Here is an 18,753-nt window from a genome sequence, read left to right on the forward strand (position 1 = left end):
GTATGGACTCCTCTTAGCAACTCATTGCTTATTAAGTCTCTCATGTAATTTCGATGCCCTTCTTCTGTTTCCTTAATCAGCTTATCTTTAATTATCAGTGGTATTATCAATGATGTTGCTGATAAAATTTCTCTCTTTAAATCCATAAATTCTTTTGTTTTTTCTTCTGTATTTTGCCCTCTGGGATAAATTTCCCCTCCATTTAATTCCTCTTTCAGTGTTCCACTCTTTCTTTTTCCAGACACAAACCAATCACCATAGATATCAGCGGATTTATGGTCATTTTTCTCTTCGGTTTTTAGGACTCTAACCTCCACTTTTTCCACTTGATAAACATCTCCAATTTCTTCATCATGTTTTACTGTTAGATGCTCTAGGTTTTCCAACTTCTTTTCCATTCTCTCAAATATATTTGATAATTTCTGAATGTCTAACAATACCTTTTGCAGGCTTAAATTTTTTTTCTGCTGTTGAAGTTGTGAACTCCAGCTGACAAACACAGCTGCCCTGGCTTGAAAGGTTTTTACAAGATTAAGCATAAATTCACAATAAGGTCTTATTTTCACTTTTCTCTGGTTAAAGATATACTTCAAAGGAACATCTGTATGCTTTTCTTCTTGTCACTCTCTATAAACAAACAGTGAGACCTTGAAGTGCCAAGCCAGAATAATCAGAGAGGAAAGTAAGAGTGTTTTGTTTCCAATACACAAACTCCAGCCTCTGAGTAGCAGTGTTTTTCTTTCCCTCTTTTACAATTTTCTTCGTTTCCTTTTGTATCTTTTTTATATTCCAAGTTAACAAAAAGTCAAATTCTTGAATGAGTTAGAGAAGAAAAGGGGAAAAAACACCCACAGTAGTGAAGGAGAATTTTAGTCCATAGGTTACAAAGAATAATAATAAAAAAAAAATAGAAAAAGAAAACTTAATCCCTTCGGTTTAAAAGGCTTGCATAAATTCCATCCATGAACATAGCATTTAAAAAGTAAGATAACCCCCTGTCCAAAACTATTCAAAGCTTAATTCTGCTGCTTATTTCCTCTCTTCTCAAATTTAAATTAACTAAGTTTTTTATAGGCAGTCTCTTTTAAAACGGTAAAAATTCCTCACCAGCTGGAAACACTTTTTCTTTCTATATCCTTCCGTTTTGAAGCCGCCCAGACTTTATCAGCTAATGGTTGGATTTTTTGTTGCCAGCTTGAAGAACTTTTCTTGGATCCATCAGGGACTTTGAGATGTCCCTGAGATCAGCAAGATGTATTCTTCCTGTTCACCATCTCTGTGGGATGGTTTAGGTCCGATTGGACCACTCAGCAGCAAAAATATCGGCTGCAGTCTTGGGGCATCGAGACCACACGTCCGTATCGTTGCGACGTTGGCTCCTCCATCAAATTTGATGCTTCTGAACTGGGCATGAGATGAGAATCTGGCATGAGATTTTTGCATGCTGTCTTCACATATTACCATTCATGTTGTGTGTCTCTATGAGTCTTTCTTTTTGGACTCACAGAATTACTTTATCTGGAAAAAGTTTCATATGAGCAGGGAGTTTTTGCGGGTTCCAGGCTTTATGTTGCATGATTTTTTATCTGTAAAACAGCTGATGTTTAAGAAAAAGAGGCTGCTTCTAATCATATCTTTTTTGAATCTGGTTTTTAGGCTAGTTTAAAGATAAAAATATGCTAGTTGTTTTGGCTAAGGATCTGCAGTGAATTGAATATATGTTTCTGTTTTTATGATATCTTGGTAGCTTTCCATGACATTGACTATAGTAATGTTCATGATTATGTCCCCAAATGGGAAAGAAGGACACCAGTTTGTTATATCTGTAATCCAGAGATAGGCAGCTTTATGATATCCATATGCTCTAGATTACATCATTAATGATATAGGTTTGAGGAACTGCAATTCAAAAAATCTGGAGGTCAACTCCTATTTTAGTCATTTTCTACATAATTTAAAAAATAATAGCAGCAGATTCTCCTTTAGCCTATGTGCGCGCTGGCCAGCTGAGTTCAGCCTTTTTTAAAGCCATTTTCCCCCTCCCCAGGCTCCAGAGGCTTTATAGGAGCCTGGGGAGGGGAAAAACAGCCCCCCTCTCCAGAGGCTTCAGGAGCTTCCCTGAAGCCTCTGGAGTGCAAAAACCCAGCCCTACGGGCAAACCAGAAGGAACAGACCTCTAGTTTGCTCGTAGGGCCGGTTTAAGGCCTCCAGAGCCTTCAGGGGCCTTCTGGAGGCTTCTCTGAAGGCTCTGGAGGATGAAAAATGACCCAACAGACAAACCAGAAGTCACCGGGGGGGAAGCTGTTTTCGCCCTCCTTCCTCCTATAAAGCCTCTGGAGCCTGGGGAGGGTGAAAAAAAACATGAAAAAATGTGGGGCCGCAGCTGTCATGTGAGCATTCACACTGGGGAGTCACACATTGCATTATGGGCATGGCACACCCATGCACGACCCACTGCGCTTCCCCCCCATTATGGCATGCGAGCCAAAAAAGGTTTGCCATTGCTCACCTACGCTATTCTTCATCAAGTCATTTGATGAATACATACATACATACATACATACATACATACATACATACATACAGGGAATCAGTAAGGGTATGGCTAGCTGATGAGAGCTAAATAGCTTGAAATAGATCTATACTAGTCTCCCTTTATTTATTTATCAGCTCAAATACAACACAAATGTAACAAAGGCAACAGCAAAAATATTGGCTTTCTGTGTGTGTGTGTGTGTGTGTGTGTGTGTGTGTGCGTGTGCGTGTATGTTATATTTGTGCTGATAAATAAATAAAGGGAGACTAGTATAGATCTATTTCAAGCTATTTAGCTCTCATCAGCTAGCCATACCCTTGCTGGGAATCGAACCTGTGCTCTATTGCCTCTTAGGCAGATGTGTTAACCATTGAGCTACAGAGCTCGACTCCTTATCAGCCAGGCCAGGGTGAAAGGTATATATTTAAAGTCACATTCTTTATATATTCTTTAAATATATATATAGAATATAGAATCATATCACAAGAAAATAAGATCTACTGTGGCTTTCAATTACATGACAGTTCTGTAAACTTTATAAATATTTAACTGTATTTTGATTTCTATTACTTGTCTGTATCAAATTATCTTTGCAGATTTGTTGGCCCAGAATTTTTTACATAATGTCTAAGCAGAGATGATCATGTGAAAGAGACAATTAACATTGTTATATTTTTTAAATTTCATGATGACCTAAAAATTAGATTAATGTTATATTAGCTAAGTCTCTTTTTCAAACATTCCAGATGGGACTTTTGTTTGTTTTGGTTAAGGTGGTTTCTTACAAGGCATGTTAGAAATAGCACGCATAGAACAGATTATTTTTATTGATTCAAAGTTATTAGTTAAATTTAACATACATTGTTCAATATACAGCAATTTGCCCTGAATTTTATTTAATGTATCATGGGCTATTGATAACTAATTCTTCTATTAGTCTCCCTCTCATTATCACACATAACCATAGTACAATGAAACATGTTTATATACTCATAGTTGTTTATTCATCTTGACATGCCATATATACCATATTATTATTTCCATATTGTAAACAGCTATATAACCAAAACACTGGACATAATATGTTACTTGTCTTGCATATTTAAAAATATAATTATAATCTACACCTTATGATCCAGACTGGTAAATTGATAAATTAGTAAAATAAAATTGATATTTTATACATTAATCTACCTGTAATGAGAAACCTGAGGAGCTGAAATTGATGAAATTAATTTTAATTCACATCATTTCTGCCAGAAGACCACATACTGTTTGGTTCACCTGTGTGTTAAAAGTTTCCTGTAATACTTCCCATCATATGTTTATTGCATTTAGAGTGAAGCCTGTTTTATCTAGAAAGAAAGAAAAAAGCATTTCTTGACATTCTTCTTAAAACTCAGGATTTTCTTCATATTCTTTCTTAATTAATGATTTTTTGTTCCATAATAGTGTTATTTTAAAACATTTGATGAGTTCATAATCATTTGAGAGTAGTAAGCACTAAAGAGGGAAATCATGTCTCATAAGGGATTGATCAAGAATTTTATGACCTTGTTTTATTTTTTGTTCATGTTTTGTTTGTTTGTCAGTACATATTTTAGTAGTGTTTTACTACATAGCTTTCATGTGCTTTCTTCAGGACACTAAGAAACCCAATTCGATTATGCAGTTTAGGGGATGCTGCATGGATAGCCTTGGTATTACTCTATAAGATAACTTTCTGAATCTCTATTTATTACCTTCCAGGGGAAGACCTGATCTGTTCAGCTGTGAATTTATATATTTAGTTTATTGCTATTAAATATATTGACATCATAGTTATAATTTAATTGCATTGTTATATATTTCAAAATATCACTTGTTATATTATGATAGATTGATTCAAAATCTGATTCAAACATAATACTGTATATTGTGAGGATTTCTCCACAAATAGCAAGGTTTAATATTTGACTTAAGTATTATTGTAATCTACTTTAATTAAGTCAAACAATCGTCTATGATTTACTTTGCCTCTTGAAAATGTCATAAAAGTAACAAGTGGATTATATTTATTAATTTGACATACATGAGAAGAAAATTCAGCCAACTATCAAACATTGCTGAAAAAAAATCAATGAATGTTTAAAACAAGTGTAATATGTAGCATATCTAAGGATACTCTTGATATTTGCTCAAATTAAAAACTGAAAAATTAATGTAATTTTATAGTGTGTATTTAAAGTGCACATTGCATTTGACAATTCCAAAACAGATTTTTTCTGTATTGTGTTAGGGCTGAAAAAATGGAAAATAAAAAATATAAAGATCTGCCAATAGAATCACAATAGAAGGACCGGTATATAAGTACGATTTCTTCAACACTCTTGCAACTTAGAATGGTTTCCAAACAAATGGTCATTAACCAAGAACTACATGTATTAGTTTTTGCTAATTTTTGTTTGGCCCAAACACTAACCCATAAAATATCTTAGTTTTTTAACATAGCAATGTATGGTTTGCAACTCATCCGCTGATCACAAGCTTGCCTATAAATATGTTTCTTCATTGGTGAAATTGTTATTAAAAGCAGTTGCAGTGTTGTTTAAAGGACTAAATCTATTTTGAATTATAACATTTATTATAGGATTTATATTCACCTGTAAGATAATATATAAAGTTGACCTCTTTCCTTCTCTTAAAAAGGTTTATATTTGTGTCTCTTGTGACATAACGTAGCTGAAAAAGGTCTAAGAGGACTGTTTCTTTTATTTTAGCAACAAGAACAAGACCCCACAAATCTTTACATCTCAAACTTGCCCATGTCCATGGATGAGCAAGAGTTGGAGAATATGCTTAAACCTTTCGGACATGTCATTTCCACCAGAATATTAAGAGATGCAAATGGCATCAGTAGAGGAGTTGGATTTGCCAGGTAAAAAGCTGATTTTTTATTAGCGTACTGGAATTTATTTACTTTTCTCTTTAGATTTATTTATTTTTGCGTAGCAAGACTATATTTGCTATTGTTGAAAGGGTTTGCAGTCATACAACATGCAAAATAATTCAAGTAACTAAAAGAAATTTATCTAAATGTATGAATACATCTTTTCCAGAAAATTGAAAAATCACTTCTTGAGAATAGTTTATTTTATTTAGTCAAATAATAGTAAAATAACTGGGTGTAATTAAATAGCAATTTAGTTTCAACATGAAGAGAAATAAATGTCATTCTTTCTGAAAATGTGTATATGATTATGCTAGCTATTTCTTAATTTAAGATTGAAAAAAGTAGATAGGAAAAATGAATGTAAAATATAATGAATAAGTAATTCAATAAAACTTTTGCCAATTGAAATGGGGTTTTCCAGGATCATAGTTGTCAGCCATTCAGTCGTGCTTGGCCTTTGGCACTCTCCATGCCCCTCTGTCTCACATCACCTCATTCAGATCCACCATGGTCATACCAGTGTTATCTTTTATAGCACCTAGCCAGTGGGTGCTAGGTGGCCTCTTTTCCTTTTTTCACAGATCACTCCCAGCTTGACTGATTATTATTTTTTAATGAGTCCGTTTTCATGACATGACCAAAGTATGACAGTCTCTATTTGGCAATCTTGGCTTCAAGTGATATTTTTGGTGAGGTTCATTCTAGGACTTCTTTGTTATTTTTTCAGACCACGGTATACATGATAGTTACTTCCAGCATCACAGTTCAAAGGCATCCACCCTTCTCCTATCTGCCTTTTTCACAATCCAAGTTTCACAGCCATTAATAGCAATTGGAAAAATTATTGTGTTAACTAATCTACATTTGGTTGTGAGGCCGATGTCTTTACTCTTCCAGAAGTTATTCATGCCAGACATTGCACTTCTTCCAAGTGCTATATGCACTTCTGATCTCAGAGTTACATTCACAATTTCAGTCAATTTTCGAGGATTTCCTCTACATTTCCAGGGTACAAAATTTTTTAAGATATAAAAAAATAATTAGGGGTAACACTCACAATTGTAACAATCTGAGTGGCAGTTGTATATTTTGTGGGTTAGAAGTGTTATATGCTGACATTCCCAATACATCTTTTAAGTAAATCCTGGGGAATACAACTAAATTTAATGCAAAATAAATAAGAGTGAGATATATCACAATTAAAGCACATTAGTAATAAAACATATATAAAATCAGCTTTGAAAATCATGGCATATTAGCTTCCTTTCTTTTTGTTGGTATCCTTTCTTCAAAATTGGCATTCAGAGGCAATATCAAGATTCATAAAAAATCTATTTTAAAATTAGTAAAGATGAGATAGTCTGGTTTAAAAAAATGTTCTGTACAACTTAGTACGACAGCATTAGATTAGGTAAATTGTAATGAATAAATACATCCAGCTTCTCTCCAATCATTTGCTAGTTCTTCCTTCTAAATTTGTTACATATGGAACTCAGTTTATTATTCCACACATATGTGTTAGTTTTCCTTACAGCATTTTTGAAATGTTCCACAATTTTCTTTAGTTTTGATTCAGGTAAATTTAGATTTAATTTTATGATTTTTGCAACTATCTTGAGATTCAAGAATAATTCTGAAAAGAAGAAATAAGAATCAATTGAAAATCAACATCAAAAGCGCTGCCAGTCAGACATTTTGTTTGTATGAATTCTGCCTTTACCTTCGTTACAAAATAAAAATCATCCTGGATTTAAAAAATATTTTTTTAAAAACACCACATGGTAAGAAATATTTGATGTGGAGGGAAAGTTGACAGCTAATTCATTCATCTGTTTGTATGAAGCAGAATATTTACTTCTTTATGGGTAACGTGAGCTTCCCCTATGCTAATAAGGTGACATAAGTTAATAGGCAATGCAACTTCATCTTTCTTCCTTGATATAAAACAAACAAACAGAAAATGTTGAGATAACATTGTCTGCATTCAAATAAATGAAGGATGAAGTGCTCTTCTTCTTTTTATACAATTTAAGTTGCCTTACTAAAAATTTGCTAGCTAGAGATCTGGATCTAGAAGATTAACTTGCATTTGGAAGCCAGGTTTTTCAACTGAAATCCATTTAACAGAATCTGGAGAAGAGAGAAGATGACATATTATAATTTTCATAGAGAGTTTTTCTGTATTCACATTAAGATTGAGGGCAAGCAATGCTGGAGATTTTTCTTCAAGATGTCTTTTTACACTGTATAATATAACTATGTATCACATTCCAATGGATATACTGTTTTTCTTCAGAGAGGAACTAGCTTTATCAGTCATATAGTTAGGATAATTTTCCTTCTGTTTGTAGCAACAAAAAGAACAAAAGCCTCATTCAAATCTTCAAAAATCACAATGTTGACTATATGAACATTTCAGTTATAATTGCATGTCACCAACGTAATTCAAATAGCAAAAGATTCCTTGTTCCCCAGGTGTGTGTTGTGTATGATTATCTGCAAGAAAAGAAGATTTAACTCTGTAGTACAGTTGAATACATGCTTGTCTGCAAAAGTCAAAAGTAAAGAATTGATTTTTTTTTCTTTTCCTCATGTCATATATCTTAAATTAACCTCCACAAACGCATTTTTTAGTAAACTCATATGGAAAACAGAAGAAAATGAAGGGAAATTCTGGCAATCATGCATTCACCAATTTTATTGCTACTGGATACACAATTTTACTAGTTATCCTGAAAGAGATACTAAATCAAACATTGTTTATTTTTATGATATCTCTTTACCTGTTCAGAAATAGTAGATTTTAAAAAGATTTGTAAAAAATTTATTGGGAAATTACAATAATAAAAATAATAAAAAAATAATGATAGTACAATAAAAAATTATGTGAATCACACAGTGATTAAAATAAATTTAGGGAAGAAATTATAGAAGACAAAAATAATCTACTGTTACAACATTACTGCTGTTGGATTTACTATTAAATCTTTTTTAAATAGATAATAAATATAAATAAATATATAGAAATATTGGTTCTTCATCATCTTCTTTTTTTTGCATATGGTGACATAACAAAAATTAATAAAGAAAACATATCTTGAATCCATTCTTTAACAACTAAAATAGTGGGTTTCCTTCCTTCCAGTTAGGTCTAGTGTTTAAGGGACAGTCTGGAAAGCAGGAGACAAAACAGCGTACAAGGGGGAGGTTCAAAAACCATGCACGTGGGCAGATGTTGGGGGTGTGGGCTCTCAAGAGCCTCACATGACCCCTGTCTGACAAACCAATTCTGAGATCCATTTGGATCAGAAACCCCCCCCCCCGGAGGGGGGCGCGAAGAGGACAGCATCTCATCAGACCCAGGGGGAGGCAACAGAGCCCTCGCAGGTTTGAGATTTGTCTTTTGAATTGGAGTCAGGGTGACAGTCTATAATATGGCTGACAAGATGCTGACTTTTTGTCAAAGCAAAAGGAACAAGAGGGTATGGAAGAGATGAAAGGCAGGTAATAAAATTTATCTAACCCACAGCCATAAATCAAACCTGGAAAATGAAAAGAAATCTTGAGAACATAAATAATATTGATGGTCAGATCGGGACTTTTTCAAAAAGAAAGGAAGGAAGGAAGGAAGGAAGGAAGGAAGGAAGGAAGGAAGGAAGGAAAGGAAAATGGAGGGTTGAAACATCCCCATCCCCACCCCCCAAGTTATTTACTCGAAACAATTTTGGACAGAGAGGAGAAAGCAGAGAAATGACAAACCCACTCAAATATAAACTTTAAACTTGGTTTTGGATTTGAAAAAGAAACCAAACACTCTGAAAGATTTATTGTTTTATTTTTTCCAACTGATATATCTTAACTTCAAAAAAAAAGAGAAGAGGAAGAAGAAGAAGAAGAAGAAGAAGAAGAAGAAGAAGAAGAAAAGAAGCACTTCTTCTTACTGATAACTGATAACCTAACTTTGACTGTGCGTGAAGTTTTAATTAACCAACTGCCATAAATCAAAACTTGGAAAGTAGAAGGCAAAGAGGAGTACCCGAATATAACTCATTGCAACTTTATTCTAAGTAATATATTGTGAGCAGCTACAAGAGACTAGACCCTGTAAGGGAAAGAATAATAACAGAATAATAACAGAATCAAAAAACTGGGAAATACAAAGGTTTTTTTGTTTTGTTTTGCTTTCTTCTTCTGCCTCCTTTTTTTCACTTGGCAAAAGATTAAGATGGCCCCAGCTTCTTGAATTTAAGATGGACCAGAATCTAGAAATAAGATTTGTATAACTAACTGCAATTTTGGAGCTGGACATTAAGGTAGAATAAAAGACTAAGATGACCCTATCTTTTTTCCCCACAGCAATTGAAGCAGATAAACTTAAAGTGGAACAGAACTCTGAAATAAGAACTGCATAACTGTATAATTAACTATAACTTTGGAACTGGACATCATGAAAAACTGGGAATTTGAAGAACTATGTGAAATTATGAAAAATATGCATAGATCAGTAAAATCAAGCCTAATTAGAATTCTTAATCCAGAGAAGCAGATAGCTAAAAAGAACTCAAAGAAGAAGGGGGGCAAGACATTGAAGGGGTAGAAGTGTAAAAGCAGACAAAAAACTGCTTTTGTCCCAGCAATGGTGTAGGGAAAATTGTGAAAAGGGGAGGTGTCCCGACAAAAGGAGGGAAAAAAGTAGACAAAAGTGGTTTTGGAGGCTGTTAGAGGCATAAGGAAAATTGAAGCAGGACATTATGCCCCAACAAAGAGAAATGTAAAATATTCTTTTGATAGTGACCTGGGGAAATTTAAAGGGAGTGGATGTGTCAAAATAAAGAAAAGGAAGAAGATAGGAATAGAGAAGTGGAACAAATGACTTACTAGGAAAAACAGATAACTAGAAACTACTATATAGGAAAATATACAATTAAGATAGCAATAGCAATAGCAGTTAGACATATACCGCTTCATAGGGCTTTCAGCCCTCTCTAAGCGGTTTACAGAGTCAGCATATTGCCCCCAACAATCTGGGTCAAGATAAGGGCTTTATTCCTAAATATGATAATAAAATGGAGTTGCTAACTGATTAAATATGATAATAGAAAGATAGCTAAATAAAAATTAAAATATATGGAATATAGATAAATATGAAACTATGGGAAGCTTGTAAAGCAGAGGTTTGTGATTCACCTTTTTAACATGGATAATTAAATTGAGTTGCCAATTGAGTGAATATGACAATAGAAGGACAACTAAGCATGGGTCAAAATTTATGAAACATGGACATATATAGAACCTTTAAGATGACAAAGTGAGATGTTTACCGCTTGTTATTTTATATAATACATTAAGGGAACTATAATGAATACTGAACAGTGAAGATTGACATCTAGAGATAACTAAGGGTAATCTAATTCAAGGTATAGAAAAATGAAGAGGGAATATGAAATATACCTACAATAGGAAATTATTGTGACAAAAAGACAGAATCACAAATTGGGGCATGTAAGGATGTATAACTATATAAAGATAATGATGAGACTATCTGGGAATTGTAACCAGGTCTACATCTTGACTAAAATTAGGCGGGGGGGTTAAAAGCATAATGACTATATGTGTATTCTTTTCTGTTATACCCTTTTTTTGCTAAAAAGGAGGAGAAAAATTAAATATGTATAAATACCATCAACATAAAATGGAGCTTGCTCAGAAGCTGAAATACACCGAGTAAATAAGATGGTGGGAAGTAGAGGAGAAAGGTAAGGGAAGAAGAGAGGTATAGGAGAGAGGGCAAGGGGGGGAAGAGGAGGAGAGAAATGAGGAGTGGTAAGGGGAGCAAGGAGGAGAGAGGAAGGGGAAGTTGAGAAGGGAAGGATTAGAGGGAAGAAAGGAGGTATGGAGGGGGAGGAGAGAGGGATTAGAAAGTAATAGAAAAAGTACAAATATGGTATATGGAGAGCAGAAGAGCCAATAATTGGTTTATTGGAGTTGTTGCTAAGATGAATTGATGTAAACATTTAATAATACAATATGATGCTGGTTATGTAATACTATACATGTGATTATATGTTATGAAAATGAAAAAATAAAAAACTTTATAATAAAAAAAAACCATGCACATGGTACCTAAAAACCAACCTGCACCTGAACATCAGCAAGACCAAGGAGATGGTGTTGGACTTCCAGAGGAAGAAAGAGGCACCTGCCCCACTTTACATTGAGGGTGGCTATGTAGAGAGAGTCTCCTCCTTTAAATTTCTGGGAGTCCATCTCAGCAAAGACCTTACTTGGAAAAACAACATGACTCAGGTGACCAGGAAGGCCTAACAGAGACTCCATTTTCTTAAAGTCTTGTGTAAAAACAGATGGAACAACAACTGTTGACCTCCTTTTACCGGTCCATAATAGAAAGTATTATTGCATCATGGATAGAAAAACCACGAATAGAAAAACATTACAGAAGGTGGTGAGCACATCACAATACATTGTGGACTGTCTCCTGATACCACTAGATGAGATCGCTAGGGTTTACTGTCTTAGAAGAGTGAGGAAGAGTGAGGAAAATCCTCAGGGACGATTCACACCCATACTATTTACCTTCCTCCCATCAGGAAGCAGATATAGAAGCATAGCCAGCTGTACAACAGGCAGAAGAACAGTTTCTATCCATGGGCTGTCAGACTCCTGAATGCGAAATAACATCATAACTACATAGTACAATGGACTTGTAGGGCCGGTGCAATGTGTAACATGTTCACACTGGTGCAATAGGACTGAGTGTTTGTTAATGTAATTTATTGGGTATGGGATTTTCTGTCTTCATTGTGAGTTGTATTGTATTTGGGGGAGGGGTGTGCACTGAGGGAACTCAACCAATCTCATTGTTCATATGTTGTGCACTGACAAATAAATAATTCAATTCAATCTTTAGAAGACTGTGTGTTCAAGTCCTGCCTTAGCCATGAATGCCAGCCACTCTCTTTCAGCCAACTCACCTCAGAGGGTGGTTGATGTGGGAAAATAGGAGGAGGAAAGTGTGTTGGATATGTTTGCTCCCTTGAATTATTTGAAAAATATTTATAAATAAATAGATAAAATTTCTATATACGAAAGAGAGAGAGAGAGAGAGAGAGAGAGAGAGAGAGAGAGAGTTTTTCTGACACTCCGACCTGTGAATCACCCAGACACAGGCTTGGGTGTTTGCCACTCTTTAATCACGGAGTTATCGACTCTTTTGGCTGAAGGCCCAGACAAGATTCACATGCAAGAATAGTTAGCAGCAATCCAAAATCTAACAGGCATGGATACAAGACAGACAGAGTTTTCCAATACTGTTTCAAATGGTTGTGTCCTCCAAATGTCCTCTCCCAACTTCTCCACTTATGTACTCTCTTGGGAGGGGCCAAGCCACAACCACCTGGGCTTAATTATCATCTCTGAGTTTGCCTCTGGAGCTGCTGCTTCTGTTTCTCCGCCCTCCTTAATCTTGCGTCAGGGACAAACTGCCTTCAATCCTCCCCACTGCTCCATGCCTCAGGCACCTCCTGGTGGCCAACCAGCCTCTCTGGTCCCTGCTCTGAGTCTGAGCCCTGCCAGGGCCCTCCACATCTTCCCTGGCAGACTCATATGGTTCCTTGCTATCCGAGTCCATCAGCAGCTCAACTGGATCCTGCTGGGCCACAACATATATATATATGGCTTGGCGGTCATGTGACCGGGTGGGCATGGCCAAGTTGGAAAACATGGTGAAACTCACTTAACAATACTCTTGCTTAGCAACCAAAATTTTGGGCTCAATTGTGATCATAAGTTTCCTTCCTTCCTTCCTTCCTTCCTTCCTTCCTTCCTTCCTTCCTTCCTTCCTTCTTGTGTCCCTCTCACCCACTTATTTTCCTTGTTTCTCTTCATTCCTTCTTTCTTATCTCCAACTTTCTCTCTCTCTCTCTCTCTCTCTCTCTCTCTCTTACACACACACACACCACATTTCCCTCATGTCTGCCATCTCCAACTTTCTCTCTCTCTCTCTCTCTCTTACACACACACACCACATTTCCCTCATGTCTGCCACTGACAGCTCTCAAAGAGAAGGAAGAACTCCTGCCTTGGGAAGTAGTTGAACTAGATTACCTCCATGTTCACTTGTATCCTTCTATGTTCTCTGTCCCATTTAATCACAAACAGCCCCATTCACTTTAAAGTTGGTTGCAAACTTCACTCACCCTGTGCGCACCCTGATCCCACCCAAGGAGGCGAGCTGTGGGGTGGGGAAAAGGGGGGGAGTCTGTGGCTCCACGTTTCTCAATCTTCTTCCCCGCCTCAGTTCTGCAGGCGAGAGTAGCTGCTGCTGAGGTGGCACAGCAGTGGCAGCAGAGGTGGGGGAGTCAGGGAGCTGCCCACTGAGCAGCGTGACCCACAGCTAGCCCAGGAGCAGTAGCTGCCGCCAGCCACCTCGTACCACCATTGCTCACTACCACTCAGGCCGGAGGCCGGGCACACAGAGGGGGCATGGTGGCAGCAACAGCAGCCGAGTGGCAGCAGTGCTTTGGTGGGCATTGAGGGAAGGACGGAATGAAGGAGGCTGCAGGCTCATTTGCTCCCAGCTACGCGACCTCCTTTCATTCTCTGCTGCCCGAACGAGTGAATGAGGCAGATGGAGAATGAAAGGAGATTGCGTAGCTGAGGCAAATGAGCCTGCAGCCTCCTTCCTTCACAGTTCACATGTTCGGCAATGGGGAAGGCTTTGTCACACATCTTCGGAGAAAGAAAGAAGGCGTGCGAGAAAGCCCCTCCCCACTGCCTCTCAGAGGCGGGCAATTGGTTAGACAGCCAATCAGTGAGCAGCAGGCAGGAAAAGCATGGTGCGGATGGGCTGGGAAAGCGAGGGGGGACAGGTGGAAGGGAGCATTCCAGTACTGTCCCACCAGACGAACAGATTCTAAAAGGTACAGTAATTTGATGAACCCCTTCTGGTGTACTGGTGTGAACTGAGAGCAACCCACCCCTGATGTATGCCTATGTATATGAACAATATATGGAAATATGTGCATACATACATTCATGCTAAATGGCAACAAATCCACTTGAATTCATCCAAAAGACTTCTACCCCATCAGTGGAGATGGGGATTCTAAAATATTGTCTATGGCAGTTTATGACTCTCCAAAGAAACATGGTGGAATTCATGAAATGTTAACAACGTCATTACTTGATCTCACATGAAAATAAAAACAGTCTTGTAAGAAAACCCAGATTTGATGCCTGCTCAGATGAACTAATTCTACTTTATTACAAGGTTACATTGATATTGCAATTATAGCTGAAAATGCATTTCTCTTCCATCTCCTTTATAGCTCAAAAAACCCTAGAAAGAGTCCCTTCTGAAATGATGGCGACACCCACATTCTGTGGGTTAAACTGTCTCTTATAATATCCCACAATCACATTATTACTTAATTATGGCTCTTCTTCAAGTCTCTTAATGTCATTTCTACATACAAGATTTTACAAATCCACAGCTCTTTAAAACATTATATCAATATTTAGTAAGAATGGAATAATTTGACAGCTGTGAATCTTCTATTTTAAAGATTTGGTATTAAGTCCTATGTAAACAAAGCATACAGTATGTATTGCCAATTGTCAGTGTGTAAGAAATTATGAACTGGGATAGCCATAATAACAAGTCAGCCAATGGGAACTATTTGGTGACTAAGAAACAGGTTCTGTTGTGAGCCATGTGAGACAGCTCGAAGCCTGGGGGTAGCTTGCCTTAACTGGTCTGTACATATATAAGAGTAGCTTCTGTGATTCTCCTGCTTATGTGACTTCTAGTTCTGATCCTTGCTTCTATATCTTATGCTTGTATTTGCTACCACATTGCAAGAGCTGCATGAGTATTGGATACATGCATCATGCCTCATATTATTGTATTTAAACAAGTTTCTTCTATAAATGAACCCTGGTCAATTATTTACTTGTGTGCTGGATTGCTGCAAACTCTGACACCAATGAATTGCTATTGGGCCCTGATATTTGAGACCTATTAATTCTAAAACTTGAGAAGTGGACCTATTCAAATGATGCCTTCTTTTCCACTGTAATTCTTTTCCACATTAAATGCACAAAATATACAGCAGCTTTTTCATCTGGTATCATCTGCATTGACTTAGTCGGATTTATTTAGAATTCACTATATGCACCCAATATATTAAAATGAAATTGTTGTTCAGTAATAATGACCAGCATTACTTCTTTTTCTTCTTCAGAATGGAATCTACTGAAAAATGTGAAGTTATAATTCAACATTTTAATGGAAAATACCTGAAAACACCACCAGGTGTGCCAGGTAAGCATTGTCTTCCACTGTTCATTCAATCAAATAGCAATAAAAGGAGGAAATTTTGGAATTGCAAGGTCCTAAAGAATACATTTCTATTTCCATATATAGTTAGGAGTTATTGCTTGTTTTATCCATAGCTCAAAAAAAGTTGTCACATGTTTAATTTAGCAATTTGCATACATTCCTATTCCTCACATAAAGTATTGATCATTCAAGTATTTAATAACTGATGTGAATTTTATGAATTTACATTTATTAGGCATGTATTTTCTATATATAAATCAGGTAAACTGTTATATAGAACAGACATCTATTGGTTGCCAAACCTGAAGGCATTCTCAAAATGTTTTGATTTTAAAAATTAAACCAAAAACTGGAATAACTTTTATATATAATTTATTAGTTCAAACATTGAATGTTTAATACAATTGTAATTAATAGTGACATGCAAAAAAAAAGCTATAGCATCAATACAAAATAATTAATTATTCTTCAGTGGAAAAAATAGACTTACTTTTTTATGTAATTATACATATTATTTAGATCTCTTTCCTTTCTTTTTTTCTGCTAATTAGTTTTCTTTTTGCTTTTTGTCACTTTTAGTTTATGTTAAATCAAAATACTTGTACAATATTAGCTGATACTAGTTTATTGTATTCAGACCTGCCTCCTGAATACTTAATTTGTTTTGATGTAGCTTATGTTTTTTTTAAAATTTGATTTAATATGCAGAAAAAAGGGGGCAAGGAAAGATGTACAAGAAAAACATTTAAGGAAGAGGAAAAAAAGGCAAAAATGTATACATAAAAGGCAGTTCTGGTCTGGTTTTAAACAATGTGGGGTTTTTTGTTCATTAAATTTATATGTTACTCATTTCTCCAATAAAATGATTCTTGGTGGGTTACAGTTCATAAAAAGATAACCAGAAAAACAGTTAAAACTTTAAAACTATCATAAAAAAAACTATGCAAAATGCCTGGAACCAATCCCATCAACAATCTCTGATGGTCATGGTGAAAAAATATTTTGTTTTCGTTAGGTCAGTAGACAGCCAATTTAAAAGTAGAGAACAAACACATATTATCATTGTAAATCTAGAGTGGCATGTTTTTTCTAATATAAAAGAATAATCTTTTTTGCTATACCTATGCTCAAAAAATCCTTAATTTTCCATATGATAAATTCCAAAAATTTGATCTATAATTCAGAATCCATTCTACTTTTTTAAACCAAGTATTCTTTTATAAATGATATTAATATTCTAAGGAGTATTAAACAAAAACAGAAGGTTAGTGTGGCAAGGCTATATCATATGAGCAAATAACCCTGCACTTTTATACTTCCAATGAAATAGTCAGCTAGTATTTTCTAAAGACTAAAACAGTGGGAAAAAATGTTGATTTACATTAATCTTATGATTATAAAAATATTAATACAGTTAGCACTCAGCACTCAGAATTGGGACCAGAATTGTCATTGCTACGTGATATGGTTATAAAGCACCACATCACATGATTGCATTGCTTAGCAATGGCAATTCTTGTTTGATGTCATTAAGTGAGAAGCACTCCATGCATGCATGGGTTTGTGCATATCTGTGCATGCGTGGGCTCTTGCACATTTCAGTTTGGGCGTGCACACATAGGCAGTTTGGACACTCAGTATTTAAAAGATTCACCATCATTGCATTAGAACGTCAACTGTTTGATGAAGAGAGGCTAGATCAGTGATGGCGAATCTTTTCTGGACTGAGTGCCCGAAGTGCGTGTGCAAACGTACGTGCCCGACCCCCCAAAGTGTAATGCGTGCCCCACCCCCACATATGTGTGAGTGGTCCCCTGCATGCCCTCTGCCCCCCATGCATGCGCAGCAGAGACTGGATGACCAGTTGAACCTGTCCTGGTAACCTTGATCTGGAGCAACAGCTCAGTTGCCCATGGAAAGGGCACAGGATGCCACCTGTGGCATGTGTGCCATAGGTTCACCATCACGGGGCTAGATGGAGTCTGAATCTAAAAAACACTAACCTCTTTCCAAAAAATATTTCCAACCCCTTTATTAAAAATTTAAATTCAAGAAAGATGAGATTGAAAAGTTGCATTTATAACAAAAATAAAAATTACTGTCTAATTAACATTAAGACTTCCTGATTCAAATTTTCATTACAATAACTTTAAACGGAAGATTAAATTTCCTTTGTGTTTTTGGGAAGAAGAATGGCAAATAGCAAAGATACAGCTGAGCAATAGCAATAATGTAGACAGAAAATATTAAGGAAAATTTATTAAAGATATTAAACATTTTAATAAACAGGAAAACAAGCTAAGTTTGAAGGATTCCTCTTATGGAAAAATGGTATATAAATATATGCATTGGGGAATATTTGATTGATTGATTGATTGATTGATTATATGCAAGTCATCTTGCTGCCTGTTAAATATGTTAAATATGTTGATAATAAGGTTAATATTAAATATGGTTTCTGATACATATGCAGCAGTAAAAGAATAAAGAAAATGGAGTTCAGTTTTTGTCTCTAGGGTATTCCTAATAATTGTATCTTTAAACTGAACCACAGGCAAACTTGTAAACTTTTTAAGTAAATTCTTGAAGCCATTCACTATCCACAAGTCTCCTAGTGGAAATTTTATATCTATGATTTGAAATACAGTATGTGTTATCTAAACCATTATAATAGTTTTCAGTATTGCCAGGAGAAGCTTTTTAAAGCTCCAATACTGTATAGAATGAATTTTCAAAGGGTTGCTATTGCTTATATTTATTATGTTCAGGGGAAAACAAAAAAGAAAATAACACTTGGCTATTTCTTTCTCAAGAGAACTTCCAGGACACATCATCTGTTTCACTTTCCAAGGGTTAATTTTAGATTTGATCAAGAAATAAGTAATAAGAAATTTCCCCAATCTCTGGTTCTTCTTTAGATCTAAG

General features: G+C 35.7%; 1 protein-coding gene across 7 annotated transcripts in view; it reads left to right on the forward strand.

The window, feature by feature from the left end:
• The window catches only part of RBMS3 (RNA binding motif single stranded interacting protein 3), a 538,131-nt gene that overhangs the window by 348,830 nt on the left and 170,548 nt on the right, over positions 1–18,753 (forward strand). For all 7 annotated transcript variants that reach the window (XR_004256904.1, XR_004256905.1, XM_032235699.1 and 4 more), the window contains exons 5-6: positions 5,296–5,453; positions 15,731–15,810. Coding sequence is in view for 5 of the 7 variants with exons in the window: in XM_032235699.1 (XP_032091590.1) it covers positions 5,296–5,453; positions 15,731–15,810 (238 nt within the window). In the remaining 2 variants the exon portion in view is untranslated. The remainder of the gene's footprint in view (positions 1–5,295; positions 5,454–15,730; positions 15,811–18,753) is intronic.

The sequence above is a fragment of the Thamnophis elegans genome, chromosome Z (assembly GCF_009769535.1).
Source record: "Thamnophis elegans isolate rThaEle1 chromosome Z, rThaEle1.pri, whole genome shotgun sequence".
In the NCBI taxonomy this organism is placed as follows: Eukaryota; Metazoa; Chordata; class Lepidosauria; order Squamata; family Colubridae; genus Thamnophis; species Thamnophis elegans.